This window comes from Schistocerca gregaria, chromosome 5 (genome assembly GCF_023897955.1).
Source record: "Schistocerca gregaria isolate iqSchGreg1 chromosome 5, iqSchGreg1.2, whole genome shotgun sequence".
Lineage (NCBI taxonomy): Eukaryota > Metazoa > Arthropoda > Insecta > Orthoptera > Acrididae > Schistocerca > Schistocerca gregaria.
In genome coordinates, this window is record NC_064924.1 from 62,406,326 (window position 1) to 62,425,027 (window position 18,702).

Consider the following 18,702-nt stretch of genomic DNA (forward strand, 5'->3'; position numbering starts at 1 on the left):
TTTCTATGTATTCGCAGCACTTTACACTTGTCTACATTGAGATTCAATTGCCATTCCTTGCACCATGCGTCAATTCGCTGCAGATCCTCCTGCATTTCAGTACACTTTTACATTGTTACAACCTCTCGAGATACTACAGTATCATCCTCAAAAACCCTCAGTGAACTTCCGATGTCATCCACAAGGTCATTTATGTATATTGTGAATAGCAACGGTCCTACGACACTCCCTTGCTGCACACCTGAAATCACTCTTACTTCGGAAGACTTCTCTCCATTGAGAATGACATGCTGCGTTCTGTTATCTAGGAACTCTTCAATCCAATCACACAATTGCTCTGATAGCTCATATGCTCTTACTTTGTTCATTAAACGACTGTGGGGAACTGTATCGATCGCCTTGCGGAAGTCAAGAAACACGGCATCTACCTGGGAACCCGTGTCTATGGCCCTCTGAGTCTCGTGGACGAATAGCGCGAGCTGGTTTTCACACGAAACCCACACGAAAGGAGGTGGCTTACAAAACACTCGTTCGACCTATACTTGAGTATTGCTCATCAGTGTGAGATCCGTACCAGATCGGGTTGACGGAGGAGATAGAGAAGATCCAAAGAAGAGCGGCGCGTTTCGTCACAGGCTTATTCGGTAACCGTGATAGCGTTACGGAGATGTTTAACAAACTCAAGTGGCAGACTCTGCAAGAGAGGCGCTCTGCATCGCTGTGTAGCTTGCTCGCCAGGTTTCGAGAGGGTGTGTTTCTGGATGAGGTATCGAATATATTACTTCCCCCTACTTATACCTCCCGAGGAGATCACGAATGTAAAATTAGAGAGATTAGAGCGCGCTCGGAGGCTTTCAGACAGTCGTTCTTCCCGCGAACCATACGCGACTGGAACAGGAAAGGGAGCTAATGACAGTGGCACATAAAGTGCCCTCCGCCACACACCGTTGGGTGGCTTGCGGAGTATAAATGTAGATGTAGATGTAGATGTAGGAAGACGACATCAACAATGGAATGCGCTTGCCTTTCAGATTCAAAGTAATATACTCTCAAAAATATACTATTGAGACGATAACCACCAATAGTTTAGAATACAGAAATTTTGCAAAATTTAGTTATTAGGAGACAGTAGGTCTTCAAATTTAGCAGTCCAGCGATGTCAGATGTCGCAACTTTCATATCCTGGAGAAACCTCTACCGACGATCACAGCCACATAACTCGCTGTCAGTAACAAATCTGGACTCTTATCCTTGCAGACAATGGCGGACTGCGGCCGCGAGATGGCGGAGGTGCTGGAGGCTCCAGCGTCGCGCGGGGAGGTGGTCGAGATGCGGGAGCTGAGCGCCCGCTACTCCACTGACGTCATCGCGTCCGTCGCCTTCGGCATCCAGGTCGACTGCCAGCGGAACCCGGAGAACGAATTCCGGCAGTGGGGGCGGCGCGTCTTCGAGCCGGGTCTGCTGGCCACCCTCAACGCGCTCATCTCCTCCATCAGTCCCAAACTGCTGACTACACTAAGGTAATCACACAAAACTGTCGCATTCCCTACCAGTTTCAATAGTTATGCACTGAGTGAAACGGGAATTGTTACACTGTGAAACACCACTACAATACTTATCAAACTTCGTGATGTGATAAAGCCTGCATTCCTTTCAAAACAGGTGTCCACCATCAACACGAGTACTCGTATGATGTTTGGCCCTTACAGGGATTAATACACTCTTGTACTTCCAAAATGAGACATTCACTCTGCAGCGGAGTGTGCGCTGATATGAAACTTCCTGGCAGATTAAAACTGTGTGCCGGACCGAGACTCGAATTCGGGACCTTTGCCTTTCGGGGGTAAGTGCTCTACCATCTGAGCAACGCAAGCACGACTTACGCCCCGTCCTCACAACTTTACTTCCGCTTCTGTGAAGTTTGGAAAGTAGGAGAAGAGGTACTGGCGGAAGTAAGTTATTCAACATGTAAATGTCACTACAGATATTAGGATTTAGGCTATGACATCATCGATATGCCTGCCATCATTGGCGATGACGTGGCGCAGACGAACAGTGAAATTATGCATGACCAGCTGAAGTGTCGGAACATCGATGCTGTCTATGACCTCAATGGCTTTTTCAGCTCAGCAACGGTTTTGCGGTTTTTAATATAACCCCACAGAAAGGAGTCGCTTGTGTTCAGATCCGGAGAATTTGGCGCCTGATTGAGGCTCATGTTAGAGGCCTCTGGGTACCCCAGACCCAAAATGCGGTCCCCAAAGTGCTCCTCCAGGACATCAAACACTCTCCTGCTTCGATGGGGTGGAGCTCCGTCTTCTATGAACCACAACTTGTCGAAATCAGAGTCACTTTGGATAATGAGGATGAAATCATTTTCCAAAACCTTCACGTCCCGTTCTGGAGTCATCGTACCATCAAGGAATATCACACCGATTGTTCAGTCACTGTTGAATTCATTTGAGAATCCTAAAATATTCCTGCGACAGAGAGCCGAAGCTATCAGATAGTCTTCGGCTTGGAGTATAATTGTCTTCTGTGTTGAGTCCCACTTGAGATCCAGCCCTGATGACTAGTGACGATGTCTATGCGAGCTCCCTGTACAGCTGCGAGATACCAACCTTACTGTCGCCTGACATACGATACGACAAACAGGAGTAGTGGTGTGGGATGCCATTTATTTTCATAGCAGGACCCCTTTGGTTGTCGTCTAGCTCCAGATTTTGACCATCTGACGTGCCAATTGGACATGATTTGGCACAATGTTGCCCACATCCAATAACTCTGTCAATCAATGCCAAGCCGAATAAGTCCTTGCATAAGGGACAGAGGTGGACCAACACGTTGTTCAGTTGCTCAATTTGTAAAGCTCTTTCTCTTGATTAAATCATTCAACTTTTCTGAAATTGTAATCAATTGTTCATTGTCGGCTGCATTAATCGATTGCATGACTTAGCAACATGGGATACGTCTGTCCACACTCTGTCACCATGCGCAAGCAAACATCATCTCGACTTTACCATCTCTCTCTCTTTCTCTTCTCTCCCTGTCTCTCTCTTTCCCTCCTTCAGGAGTGATCCACACTACGGAAAGAGAAAATCTAACCGATATGGGAGAATTGCTGTTCATATGTGTCCATCTCTTGGATGGCAGATTAGCTGCTTTCTTTTTTTTTTTCGTTTAGAACGAGGCGTGGTCAACAGCGAAAAAAGGAGCTAATACTATGTATCAGTATCTACCAAGCAAAAGATATCGAACAAGTCATTAATTGAAACTTGTTTCTTATTTGTACAGGGTAAGAAGTAATCTTTCAGTGATCTCAGCGTACTTCCGCGGCATGGTGAGGGAGACAGTGAAGTACAGGGAGGAGAACAACATAACGAGGAATGACTTCATGCAGCTGATGATCCAACTCAAGAACAAGGGAAGCGTCGACACCACCAAGGGCGGAGAGCACGAGGAGGCTGGAGGAGATGTCTGGAGTAAGTGACGCCCTCTGTTTCTACATGTGTTTATGACCATTTTGCTCTGTGTACTAGAATGTAAACAAATGTAGAAGCACCGGCCTGACATGGGAGATGTGTTTTCACATTCGCCTGGCAGATATGTTCAGTGCTCACACACACACAACATGCACAGTCCGAAGGGAGAGAGAGAGAGAGAGAGAGAGAGAAAGAGAGAGAGAGAGAGAGAGAGAGAGAGAGAGAGAGAGAGAGAGAGACGAGGTGGGGGGGGGGGGTGTTGTAGGGAGGGAGATGTGAGATTCATTATTTGTTTAGTGTGAATGTATTTTACATTTCTGTTTGTTATTGTTTTAGTGGCTCACACAGCCAATGAGTTATAGCTTAGGTTGCTGTGGTCATTACTTACTTTCTTTTTCATTGCAAGGGTCCTTCCTATATGAAAGGACAGTTTTTTGTTGTAAATTTTCACTCTAAAATTTTTTATGTCCTCTTCCATGTTAGTGGTTCATGTCCATGCTTTATCAAGTATTCGGCAGAGTTAGAATGGCTATTGTTCTTTATACCTAGGTTTGAAATTCTTGCATGTCATTCCCAGATACACTGATTCGCATTCTTCATATTCTGACTGGTTTATATCTGCTCCTTGGTAATTGTTTGTTAATGCGACTGGAAGAAGAGGAGGAGCTCGTAAGAGATTGTGCACAAGCTCGGATTAGGGGAGGACAGAGAAGGAAACTCGCTGTACCCTTTCAGAGGAATCATCCCAGACCTTACCTCAAGAGATTTAGGGAAGTCATAGAAAACTTAAATGTGGATGGCCAGACGCAGGTTTGAACCATCGTCCTCCCGACTGCGAATCTAGAGTGCTAACCATTGCGCTACCTCGCTCGGTAAATGTGACTGGAGTGTGTTTCTTTTTCTGTAACCGACGTGTAATTCTTGTTTCTTTAGTACATTTAATATGCTCTGTGTTGATTTGTGTTTGTATATTAAGGTGTACCAATTCTTTCTGTTAGTGATGTAATGGGTGTTACTGTTTTGTACTTCCGTGTGTTTTATAGTGTCTGTTTTGTCTGTGGGATATTGTTTTCATTTTTCTTTAGTTGTGTTTGGATTGTGTTGTTGAGTCTTTGCCCTACATGGGTGTTATAACCATTGTTTGTGGGTATATGTTGTACTGTTTGTAATCCTTTATCATATTTTTCTTTGCTGAGTGAGATTTTGTTTTGTTTGTGTAACATGTGTAGCAGGGCTGCTAATTTTTGGTTTTGTGGATGGTTGGACATGGGATGTATAATTCTGTCTCGTCTAAAATAGTTGAATTTGTACTTACTGCTGTCTCCTTTAGTTGTTACAGTCAAGAAATGCGTTTCCTTTTGTGTGCTTTTTTTTTTGCATGGTGTGTTGACTGTTTTTATGTATATTGTTTATGCATCTATGAAGTTTATTTATGTTCTCTGTTAGCTCATCTACCATACAGATATCCAGCTGCGAACTGGAGACATATATAGGGTGTTGAGATATTCCTTTTACAAACGTCTAAAACTTGTACAGGGACGTGAGAAGATAATATTTCTAATTAGAGCCCATGTCCGGAAATGTACCATTTCTGTGCTACAACGATATGAAACCATGTTGGTAACGCAACCATTTGTACAAGTAATTGATTAGTTGTAACCCAGTACATCACTTGTTCTGTAATTCACTTACTAACAGCCAAAGAAACTGATCGTGGGCTCGTTGACGGGTTCCCTTTAACGTGATGCAGTACAGCGTCTTCCAGTTCGGATGTGCTGTGACTCGTTGGAGCATTACAGTCAAGCCTGCTGAAGGTGGAAGTACTGTTTCTCAAAACTGTTGCGTAACTGTGGCGGAAACGATAAGCGATGGACGCTGTCGAGAACTATTTCGATAAACAGGACAAGCAGCTCTTCCACTACCGTGAGCTTCGCCATTCAGAAGGATCATGCCGGTGTATTCTGCAAACTTGTATCCAACCACGTTGCTCTAACACACACAGGAACGGGAATAAGGCTCGAACAAGCTCACAGAGATAGGAGAGACGTCAAAGGACATCAGCCGATTCGACGTAAACAACCCTCCCATCCCACCACCACACAGCCCTGTCATATATACCCTGTTGCGTATCTACTGTATCTAGGAAACACGTTTTCAAATGGCTGTAGCAAAGACGATACGTTTCTGGACATGTGTTGTTATCCAAAATATTATCTACTCACTCCCCTCTACGAGTCCTCCAAATTTGTAACGGGAATTTCCAAGAAACCTGTATACACGCAAAATCTGATAGCCCCAAAAAGCAGCATGTGTGACTCATCCTGTGCAGAATGAACCAGTGCGTCGTCCCGGAGCACGGTCACTCTCTTGGACAGCTTACCGCAATGCTTGGGCTATAAAGCTTCCTGCAACCAATTCATATTGTTGTTGTTGTTGTGGTCTTCAGTCCTGAGACTGGTTTGATGCAGCTCTCCATGCTACTCTATCCTGTGCAAGCTTCTTCATCTCCCAGTACTTACTGCAACCTACATCCTTCCGAATCTGCTTAGTGTATTCATCTCTTGGTCTCCCTCTACGATTTTTACCCTCCACGCTGCCCTCCAATGCTAAATTTGTGATCCCTTGATGCCTGAAAACATGTCCTACCAACTGGTCCCTTCTTTTTGTCAAGTTGTGCCACAAACTCCTCTTCTCCCCAATTCTACTCAATACCTCCTCATTAGTTATGTGATCTACCCATCTAATCTTCAGCATTCTTCTGTAGCACCACGTTTCGAAAGCTTCTATTCTCTTCTTGTCCAAACTATTTATCATCCATGTTTCACTTCCATACATGGCTACACTCCATACAAATACTTTCAGAAACGACTTCCTGACACTTAAATCTATACTCGATGTTAACAAATTTCTCTTCTTCAGAAACGCTTTCCTTGCCAGTGCCAGTCTACATTTTATATCCTCTCTACTTTGACCATCATCAGTTATTTTACTCCCTAATTAGCAAAACTCCTTTACTACTTTAAGTGTCTCATTTCCTAATATAATTCCTTCAGCATCACCAGATTTAATTTGACTACATTCCATTATCCTCGTTTTGCTTTTGTTGATGTTCATCTTATATCCTCCTTTCAAGACACTGTCCATTCCGTTCAGTTGCTCTTCCAAGTCCTTTGCTGTCTCTGACAGAATTACGATGTCATCAGCGAACCTCAAAGTTTTTATTTCTTCTCCATGAATTTTAATACCTACTCCGAATTTTTCTTTTGTTTCCTTTACTGCTTGCTCAATATAGAGATTGAATAACATCGGGGAGAGGCTACAATCCTGTCTCACTCCCTTCCCAACCACTGCTTCCCTTTCATACCCCTCGACTCTTATAACTGCCATCTGGTTTCTGTACAAATTGTAAATAGCCTTACGCTCACTGTATTTCACCCCTGCCACCTTCAGAATTTGAAAGACAGCATTCCAGTTAACATTCTCAAAAGCGTTCTCTAAGTCTACAAATGCTAGAAACGTAGGTTTGCCTTTTCTTAATCTTTCTTCTAAGATAAGTAACCAATTCATGAGAAAAAAAATGGAAATTTGTGGTAAGTTATATGGGACCAAGCTGCTGAGGAGAGCGGTCCCTAGTCTTACACACTCCTTACTCTACTTAAACTATCTTATGCTAAGTACAACACACACACCCATGCTCAAGAGAGAACTCGAACCTCCGACAGGAGCAGTCACGCGAACCGTGGCAAGGCGCCCTAGACCGCACTGCTACCCTGGGCGGTGATTCATGAGATTTTGCTAGTATGCTCGTGTGACGATTTGCTCTTTATAAGCATAATCCATTAGCACCACACGATGGCACTCCCAAAAAACACTTAGCATATTCTTGTGGTCGGGAACCCACTCATTTCCACTGCTGGCATTGCTCCTTTGTCTTGGCATCATACAGCCCCAGATGTACAATATGTCTGAACCTGGAAAAAACTTTACAGTCACGCCCCCTCCCCTCCCACTAGAGCGTTCGAGAGAGCACGTAAATTTTTTTTAAAAATTGATTTTCAAAAAGGTGTTCATTTTGTAGCGCATATATTTCTAAAGAGTTTGCTTTACAAAACATATATGTTTGAGGAAATGTAAGACATGTTATTTGGTCTTAAGTGTGCCAAAGTGCAGTTCCACGCCTCTTCGCACAGCATTCTTCAGTCGCACGTCACTGTATTTCGCTCTATGGAATTCAGACTAGTATATTTTGTAGTGGAAGCCATCAAACCTCCATTTAGGACAGTGGAAATTAAAATGTCCTGTGATGCCTCCCCTACTCCCAGTCGGCTGGTTTGACATCCTACCCTCCTTAAAAACAGCTCACAGTTAATACTTTGTGGTAGTATTTGTGACTGGAGGAATAACAACTCTTCAGAAAATTTGCATTATTTATTGCCTGTTGGCTAATAACTTTCTCTTTTGTGTGACTCAAAATTAAATATACGAAACCTAAAAACAGTATAGACAAGAGACAAGCAAGACATACACATTTCTTCAACCCTTAGGTCCCACCATTTTTTTTCTCTCTAATCTTGCTACAACTTTACCGGCATTCTTTCCTTTCTGCGAAAGAATTTATTACATCACCAAAGTTCGTCAAACGTTTTGCTACATGAAAAATCAAAATGTTATTGTCTAATGCCGAAAAAGCTGTTAATACGAATAGTACTCAAGAGTGGTGTGGTTTCTCGATTTGATTACGTCTACTTTGTCACTGTCTGCTAGAAAAAACAAAACAGGCACTTCTAATTTTGCAGCAATTATAACACACGCCTAACAAGCGAGACTGATTCGGCACAAATTGTCGTTTTTATCTACCTCATTTACATAACTAACACGACAGAATATAATTCACAAAGTACCAACATCAAATGCCTATTGGGCCAATTACAAGCACAAAGTTTTATATTAGGAAATAAATATCGCATTTCATTCATATGCTCCAGTTTCTAAATTATGAAATAGATAAGTAGCAGTAGTATGAAATTTTTATGTAAATTTTGAATCGTCATATTCTTCCATACAATTTTTGCGATGTCCTCATTTCTTCTACTTCTTCGTTCTAACAAAAGATCTTATCATCACTAATTCCGTAACTATTCCTGCCCTTGTCAAAACTTATTCCCCAGTTAACTTCACTAACCCTCCCGGTGCTCATACTGAACAAATTGTATAAGTGATGCTTAATTATAAAACAAGCTACATGCCTTTCTCACTTGTTTGAGCTTTTCTGTCCACATCTCATTTCTAATTCATTACCTATGGAAACATTTCAAAACGTCTTTTTTACTTTCACAGTGCCAGTTTTGCACCTGACCACCGAAACTGAACTAATTTTTTTGCACCGTCAAATGGATTCCGCATTAACGCATTATAATATCTAACACGTTTCGTTGCCAAACGATAATTACAACCCATAATGGACCTCTGTGAGTAGCTGCACTTTCATTATAACGACTCAGTCTCACAAAGGTCTGTTTGACATATTAACTCTCCAGATAAAGAGAGAATATGTTGCTTTAACAAACCTTTTTGGCACGGCTAAGCCATTCTTCTACAGATTCTTTCCCTAACTAAATAAAATCCTACTACCAGGAGCTTCCTCTCACATAACGAGATTATTCGGCAGTCAGCAGCTCCTCTGTATTTGGCGCACGAGAAGTTCACATATATCATGTTACAATATGTGTACTAACCATGGAAGTAGGGGTAGAAGTTCAAACCCGTTCTTTATATAGTAAAGATATATTGCGTGTCTCACTCAGCATGTGTCAGAAATTGACACACATATCGGTGGCATATATCGCGAATGAGGATATTGCAGGTTCATCATAAATAAAGAGTATTTTTCCATTTAGTATTAATGAAATATATAGTGTCCTTGAGAGCCATTATGGTGGAATCAGTTGTTGTGATCCTTCAGTTATCCTTCCCCATCACAGACAATCAACCTAATGATCTGTAATGAACTCGTCAGCAGGCGTCTAAACCTTATTTATATTCTTTTTACGATCACATAAGATCAGTACTACTTTAACATACTTCTTCTCCCTCTTCTTCTTTCGGTGCATATCCAGTTCGCATATTGGCGATCATGATGGCTATTCTTCTATTGTTCGTAGCAACATGGAATAGTTCTGTAGAGGACGTACTGAACCAGCATTTGAGGTTGTCAAACCAAGGTATTTGTCTTCTGCCAGAATCTCTTTTGCTGTTGATTTTTGCTTAAAGTATTTTTTGTTGCAAATCATATCTATTTCTATTCCGCATGATATGTCCTAGGTATTGCACCTTTCAGCATTTCATTATCTTGATTAATTTAGGTGTAGTGTTCATTCTTCTCAAAACTTCCATGTTTGTCACTCTCTGGGACCAAGGTACTCTCAGGATCCGCCTATAAAGCCACAATTCAAGGGTCCCCAGCTTCTTCTCCATGTTTTCATTTAGGGTCCACGTCTCTACCCTATACAGGAGGACAGAATGTACATAGAAGTGCAAAACTCTGATTTTTGTTCTTAAGGTCAGGTTATGGCTTTTGGAGATAGCACTCTCTTTCTGAACCATACTTCTTGCTTTCCCAATACGACACTTAATCTCTTGTGAGTTATCCCCAATTTAATTTCTTATGGTTCCAGGGTATGTATATTATTATACCTTTTCAATAGTTCTTTGGTTTATGCCTAAGTTTACTTCTGTAATATTTTCCTTACTTATGACCATGAATTTGGTCTTTGTGCTGTTTATTTCAAACCCATACTGAGTGCTAACTCTTACAATTATATCTATTAAAGATTGTAACGCTTGGGTAGTGTCAGCAAATAAAATAATATCATCAGCATATCGAATGTTGTTCAATCTTATTCCATTTACCCCAATTCCTTCTTCTACTTCTTCCAGGGACACTGAATATGAATTCTCAGTATATATTAAATAGTATGGGTGACTTACTACTCTGAGAATTTTGACTGCTTCGATGTGTTCTCCATCAATATGCAGCACTGCTGTGTGATTTCAGTGCAGGATCTTGGTGATTCGCAGATCTCTTTTCTCCATTCCAATATTTTTCTAAATCTCCATCAATTTGTCGTGTTATACTCTATCAAAAGCCTTCTGGTAATCTATTATGGATGTAAATACTTCTAACGTACATCCATACATCTCTGAAACAGTAACTGTACGCTGAACAAGGCCTCTGTCATACCCAGGGCATTAACAAACCCAAACTGAATAGTTCAAATGGCTCTGAGCACTATGGTACTTAGCGTCTGAGATCATCAGTCCCCTAGACTTAGAACTACTTAAACCTAACTAACCTTAGAATATCACAAAGATCCATGCCCGAGGCAGGATTCGAACCTACGACCATAGCAACAGCGCGGTTCCGGACTGAAGCGCCTACAAACGCTCGTCCACAGCGGTCGGCAAACCCAAACTGATTAGGAGCTATCTGTTCCTCATATAGTCTATGTATTCTTCTGTGTATCACCCTCAAAAATAATTTCAAAATAGATGGCTCTTTAACCTTATCATAAAACTATCTCCACAGTGTTTTGTATTCGTCTTTTTGGGCAGAGTAATGAACTCTGATTTCAACTATTCCAGTGGAATGTTTCCGGAAACATAGATTTGATTGAAAATTTTGATTAACCATTTTATGTGATTTTCATCCATCAGGCTTAAGAACTCTGCTTCTATTTTATCTGGTCTCACAGCCTTCCTCCTGCTTTCATCTGACTGATGGCTGTTGGAACCTCTATTTATAGTTTATCTTTACCACTTATTTCATTTATATTTGATTAAAAGCACATCTATTGTCATGAAATAAATTTTCTACATATTTTTTCCATGTTTCTTTCTTGTCTTCCAATTCCACCAGCAAGTTCTCTGCTTCATCCACAAGTTTCTACTGATTATCTTCCTGTATTTCCCTTTTGTTTCTTTGTCTTTCTTGTGTACATTGAAACTATCATATTTACTTTGATAAAACTGTATTTCCTCGCACTGCTCCACATTTCCCCTTTCATTTGCCTCCTTTATTTTTTTATGATGTCCTTATTTATCTCTCTGTATTCCATTGGGATTTGACTTATTTAATCTCCTTTCCTCCATTAGGGTCAGAACCTCATCCATCATCCATGACTTCCTCTTCTTTCTCTCTGGTTACATGTCCTCTTTCTCATTTACTGTACAACATTATGTACTTTGTTAAGTTCAAAATTGACATTGTTACTTGCAATGTCTTCTGTGTTGACCGCCAAGTTGAGTTCTGTTGATATATTCTGTTTTACTCTAAGGTCTTTCATTTTTCTCAAATTGTAGATCTGCTTTCTCATTCTCTTCACTCTTTTCATTCTAACTTTAAAAACTCCTACAAGTGGTGTGTGATCATCTGCTCCTGGGTATGTTTTTACTGTTGTGAAACTATTCCTGAAATGTTTATTTACTACTATGGAATCAATCTGATTTCGCACGTATTTCCCAGGTCTAACCATTGGAGACTTCCATGTATACAGTCTTCTAGGTGGAAGTTTAAACCAGGTGTTCATAGTCACTTGATCATTTGATACCGAAAAATATTCAAGATCGTCCCCTCCAGAATTCTTGTCTCTTAGTCCAAATGGTCCTACCATGTCTAATGTTCTGCCTTCCCCTCCTTTCGAATTACAATCTCCCATCACAACTGTCAAATCACATTTGTTAAGTTTTCTCAAAATTCCACTTATGTTATCATAAAATTCTTCTGTCTCTTCATCTTCATTGTCTATTGTGGGGGCATACAGATGTATTATATTTATATCACTAGGGCTACGACTCAGCTGCAAATACACTAGAGAGGCTGATACAGGTTTGAAACTTTTCGACGTCATGCTAGTTTAGCTGATAGTATTAACCAGACCTGTGCACATGCTTCCCGTCTGCTCTTCCTGAGTATTGCACTCTGTGTCCATTTATGTAAATATCTCCTGTGTTCGGTCATTGCATCTCGATAACTCCAAGTACCTCTGCTCCCATCCAATCCATTTCTTAAACTATATTGTGTATTTTTCCCTCCTTGACTCACTGATTTTACATTCCACGTTGCCATTTTTATTTTTTCTTGCCATTTGGTTTCCCTCATGTCTGTCGCGAGAGCCTCGTCAGTCTAAAGCAGGGTGCACCATGAGGATGGCGTTTGGTTAGAAATTACTCCTTACTTTAACGTACACTGACGGAAAAAGATCGCAACACCAGAAACTAATTAATGTAAAGTAATTAAATTTCTGGAATACATTTGTCGTGGTAACAATTTCAAGTGACTAACATTGCAAGATCACAGGTTACTGTAAGAACGTGATAAGCCTTTGCAAATGCGAACTGCTGCTACGTTAACAACCGCTGCAACCACCAGAACGTTAAATGCAAGCATGCGAAAGTGCATGCATTAAGCTGTAAAGGCGCCAGATGTCAGTTTGTGAGGTAGAATTCCATGACTTTTGGACTGGGTCGGTCAGTACAGGAACGGTTAATGCTGTTTGTGGATGACGGTAGAGTTGTCGACTAGTGATGTCCGATTTGTGCTCAATTGTAGACAGATCTGGTGACTGAGCAGGCAAAGGCAACATGTCGACACTCCGTAGAGCATGCTGCGTTACAACAGCGCTATGTGGGCGAGCGTTATCTCGTTGGAAAACACCCCCTGAAATTCTATTCACGAATGGCTGCGCAACAGGTCACATCACCAGATTGACGTACAACCTTGCAGCCAGTGAGCGCGAGATAACTACGAGAGTAGTCCTGCTGTCATATGCGCTCGCACCCTGGACTATAATTCCAGGTGTAGCTTCAGTGTGCCTCGCAGACAGACAAGTTGGTTGCAGGCGCTCACCTGTCTTCCTCCTGACCAACGCACGGCAATCACTGGCGCGGAGCCAGAAACATCTTGCGTTAGAAAAGACAACAGACTTCCACCCTGCCCTCCAATGAGCTCCTGCTTGACATTACACAAGTTGCAAGTGGCCGTGGTTTGGCGTCAGCCAAAGGCTTCTTCTTTAGACGCGTAATGAGGGAATAGATCCATAGTACATCTCCAAGTATGCGAGGTGCCGGTGTTGAGAGGTGGACAAGACACCGAAATTCATTACAGAAATTCGTATTAGTTAGGGTAATACACTCAACTCCTCTCTCCCTTTAAGTAACACATACAGCTCTCCCTTTAACTAACAGACAGCTTATTAAGTAAATTATTATATGGCTCTGTTTGTGTTCTGTTGAAGAGTTGCGCCTTCTACATAATTCTATTTATGGTAATTCAGTAGCTGGTCAGTCGTATCTGCCAAAGTGTACTGATAATAAAGGTTAAATTCAACTATTAAATAATACAAATATTTTGGCATCACAAAGTGATTTCTTGTAAGAATTCATAAAGTATTACAAGACACAAATATTGAATGGAATATAAATATAAACAGTGTAATTTGGGTAATGAGTTGTTGGCTGAAATCCAGTACAGGTATGGGATCAACTATCACGTTATAGAAACCTTTAAATTTTCTGAGAGAGTGTGCCATACCTGTTAATCCTAACTCTTACGAACAATATTGATTGGAAATGAGAGCCCTTGATACAGATCACAAATGCAAGTCTTGGCTGTGTATGACAACAAGGAGACGGCAGAAGCTGGGAGGGGTCAAATTAATTAGACAAGTTCCTGCTGAGCACGTGCTGCAAATACATTGCCAGCTGCAAGACTGGCCGCTCGCCGACGGCCCGGAGCACAGGGATGATGTTGCAGCAGCTCTCAGTGGCGGTCCACACCCGCGGATAAGGACCCGATCGAAGCAGCATGAGCGCGAGACGACGGACAATACCGACTGTTGTCCCAAGTAGTAACAGACAGGTTTTGCCCAAATTCCTGTGATAGTAATACTTCTGAGTCTTCCGATCACCTTCACTCTAACTGACCAGAACTGGAGAACTCTAACGTTCTCTTTCGAAGTCCAGAAGCGAAACAAGACCGATCCCTCAAACAATCCAGAATCCCTGAACTCCTCACTTTGACTTCGAACCGAAACATTAGTGTCTTGTCCTCAACGTGAAGAAAATTTCCAAACATGAGAGGATACAGAAATAGCCGCCAATCATACTCTTAGATTCTGTCGCTCCATTCCCCACAAAACCATTACAATAAATTTTTCTCTTAACGTCGGCCGTCCCCGCCAAATTCGGACTGCACCCTTTTGCGTCACAACACGTCATACGGCTCGACCAATCAGACAGCGTTGTCTATGATCGGGAAAGCATAGGTCTGAAACTGCCTCTCACCATTGGACAGCATTGGTCTACCTGGGCACTGTGTTGTCGGCTCCCCGTCGATGCAGACATCCGGCAACGTCTGGTCGGCGAGCAGTGGACACCAGTGCTCTAAAACGATTTGCTAGGCAGCTGCCCCGACATTGTCCACATCCCAGACACCCTGCTCATCCTACTGCAAAAGACGAAAACGCCAGGCATCCCCTATGGTGCGAAAAGCGGCTCGTACTCTGCTATTCTGCGAATCTACGTATGTCCCTAGTGCTCTTGTCGCTCAGGTAGCCGTGCCGGCACACATTGTCCCACGCCTAATAAAGTTCGGCAGCCCTACACCTAGTTTCTGCCTAAAGAAAATCAAAAAACTTGAATCAAGACAAGAGAGAACGGAAGGGGAGAAGCCACGAGAGCTTGGTGTCTTTCAAGTATATCATATGGTAGCCCACCCAACTATCAACAGGAGTGATGAGTTCGATTCCTTGATTATGTGCCAGAAGTTCAAGCCTCGTGGCCTCTAAACTGATAACAAACAAAGAGGAAAACAATAGACACAGATATTTTTACATGGATGGGAACAAATGGTATTTACTTTCTGGCATTATCAGTTTAGTGGCGGACGTTCCCACGTCTTCCAACAAGCCAGAAATAGTACATTCATACTCTGGTGCTACAAACTTTTACAAGTTGAGGGGAAATTGTAAAATTTACCGGTCTCTTTCAGAGTTATCGATCGACGACGTCGCAGCCCAGGCGTTCGTGTTTTTCGTCGCCGGTTTCGAGACCTCGTCCACCACCATGAGCTTCGCCCTTCACGAGCTGGCTCACCACCCAGACGTCCAAGCGCGCTTGCAGGAGGAGATCGATTCAGTCCTTAAGCAGCACAGTGGGCAAGTCACCTACGACGCAATCAGCAGTATGCACTACCTCGATAAAGTAGTTGCAGGTATGTATGAGTGTATTGTATTCCCTCAAAATTTCATCGCAATTCAAATGAACTGCACAGCTGTGCACCACTGGCTTATTTTCGCTTGAAAAGAACAATTTATCCACGTGATATTTTAACCCAACTTGGCACTACCAACACAAACTGACGGTTACTATTTGTGTATTGAAATCAAGCTCTTTAATCGCCTATTACTTTGGATTTTGCTCCGTTAAACTGCAGGAGAACAGCTGAATGACGGTAGCTTCCTACCACAACATTACGGTATACAGAGTCCCGGCCATCTTCAGGTGCATACTGGCGAGAGTGTCTTTTTTCCCTTTATTGTTCATTTCATTCCCCGTAAATGGGTAAACGGACGTGGTGGTAGCAGTCACATTGACGTTTTTCAGTCAAATGATGTTAAAAAATACGTACCTATAGTTAATTACAGTCAAAAGGCTAAAATAACAGGATTGCTATCCAATAAAATAGTTTCCTTTGATGATACAAAAACAAGTAGTGAAGGTATGACAGGTGTTGATGCTTCGGGCCAGCCCGTCGAGGTCACCTCATAGTAAGCGGTTGGAGGATTTGGAGGATAGGAAGATGTAGGGATGAGGGCAAGGGTCGCTAGGTCTGGGAGTGGGGAACTGGAAAGTTGGACGTATATATGGGTGGAGGGGGGGGGGGGGGGTTGGAGCACGAAGGACCAAGGTTACGTCAGGCGAATGGGAGATATTGGAGCCTTAATCTGGGGAAACAATACAGGGTTAGGGCTATAGCTGGCAGGATGAGTAATCATCAGGAAAGATTCCTGGGTTGGGAAGAGAGAGGCCTCTGATGCTTCGTGAAAGCTCACTCAACTCCTCTATTTAAGAAATCGCTACACATGGTTCAAATGGTTCAAATGGCTCTGAGCACTATGGGACATAACTTCTAAGGTCATCAGTCCTCTATAACTTAGAACTACTTAAACCTAACTAACGTAAGGACATCACACACATCCATGCCCGAGGCAGGATTCGAACCTGCGACCGCAGCGGTCGCGCGGTTCCAGACTGTAGCGCCTAGAACCGCTCGGCTACCCCGGCCGGCCGCTACACATGCATCGTGTCCTTGTAATACACTGCTCAGGCGTTACTTGAGCACGTGTGATTCTGATGTAGGTCTGTATTTTGCTCCGAACGACCCCCGTGGGGAAAGCTCGTCCTATAGGTATCAGACCGACAAATTTCGTTGGGTACATTGTCGGGTAAGCAGAGCACTGTGTTTCACAATGACAGGATTTCATGAGGTATACAACTAGAAACGACCGTCCTGATTAATCAGTTCCTCAGTCTTACTGCTTCTGATTTCTGGAATCCCATATAGCAACACTGACCGATAATCAGATATCTTCACAGAGCAGTTAGTCAGATAGCCCTAATAGAGAGAAGCACTTTAGATCTTCTGTATACAATCAGGACAGATATTTTCTGCAGAATCACCAAAGCAATGGGGATGAGCGGTAATGATGTTATTAAAGCGAAGACAGTTAATAAACGCAAAGCGCAAAGCGTCTGGAGAAAACCAAATAGTGGCCGAACTATGGAAAAAGGCTGACAAAAATGCAATTACATCCCTTCAGTGTGCTTTCGATAAAGTCTGGAAAGAAGAAGAGATCCCCGCAGAATGGAGAAACAGCTCTCATCCACCCTATCCACATGAAAGGTTTGAAGACAGACCCCAACAATTACAGAGGAATATCACCGCTGGATATAACATACAAGATACTTTCTAAAGTCCTTTTGAACAGGGCCACAAGTGGACCCACAAATCAGGGAATACCTGGTAGGTTTTAGAAAGGGTAGATCATGTTCGGAACAAATACTAAACCTCAAAAACATCATGGCATACCCAAAATCAAGGGCAAAGACATACGTAATCCCTTTCATTGATTTCAAAAAAGCATATGAATCGATTGATAGAGAATCTCTGTTATCAGTCCTGGAAGAAATGGGTTTGGATAAGAAAACAACTAATATTATAAAAGCGACCCTTACAAATACATTTTCGAAAGTTAAATTTATGGCCGAATTATCGGAACCCTTTGAAATAAAAACGGGAGTGCGACAGGGGGACGGCCTCTCAACGTTGCTGTTCAATTGCGCGCTTGAGAAAGCAGTCAGAGAGTGGATCATAAATATTTAGAGTGGTATAAGACTGGGTTGCAACAGGAAGAACCTCAAAGTAAATTGTATTGCTTTTGCAGATGATATGGCCCTGTCTGTTGAAACAATGGAAGAAGCACAGGAGCAAATCCTTGAACTAAAGAAACAAGCAGCTAAAATAGGTCTTCACATCTCCTTTGAAAAAAACTAAGATATTGACAAACATCAAGCATTCATGTAAATACCTCAAAGTTCAAGAACAAAAGATTGAAATAGTAAAAGAATTCAAATATCTCGGAGAATGGATTAGTTGGAATGCTGGAGAAAGCAAAGCAATGGAATCCAGAAAAAATAAACTTGAATTTACCTTGCAACTAACAAAAAATACATGCAACAAAAAATCTCTTTAATGGGGGTCCAAAATTACACATTACAAGACAGTGATTAATCCAGAAGCACTGCATGCAGCACAAACACTAAACATGAATTTCAAAGACCAAGTGGAGAAACTTGAGGTAAAGGAAAACAAAAATTAAGAAAAATCATAGGACCAAAATTTCAAGACCATAACGTTATATACATCAAAAATGAAACTCTCTACAAGAAAATTGAAAAACTTTCAGATACTCATCGAAAAAGGAGGATAAATTTTTATGGCCATCTTCTCAGAATGAATTCCAACAGATTATCTAAACAAATCTTTGACTTTTTCCGTAACCGCCAAACGAAATCCAACTGGTTTAAAGAAACCGAGAAAGACCTAATAGAATTAAAGATTTCAGAAAATTCACTTACTGATCGAACAGCTAAATTAATTACT

The 18,702-nt window shown here is 41.9% G+C and overlaps 1 protein-coding gene across 2 annotated transcripts in view; it reads left to right on the forward strand.

Annotated features, from left to right (window-relative positions):
* The window catches only part of LOC126272645 (cytochrome P450 6k1-like), a 68,707-nt gene that overhangs the window by 29,562 nt on the left and 20,443 nt on the right, over nucleotides 1-18,702 (forward strand). For both annotated transcript variants that reach the window (XM_049975636.1, XM_049975638.1), the window contains exons 4-6: nucleotides 1,258-1,520; nucleotides 3,295-3,482; nucleotides 15,529-15,750. In XM_049975636.1, coding sequence (XP_049831593.1) covers nucleotides 1,258-1,520; nucleotides 3,295-3,482; nucleotides 15,529-15,750 — 673 coding nt within the window. The remainder of the gene's footprint in view (nucleotides 1-1,257; nucleotides 1,521-3,294; nucleotides 3,483-15,528; nucleotides 15,751-18,702) is intronic.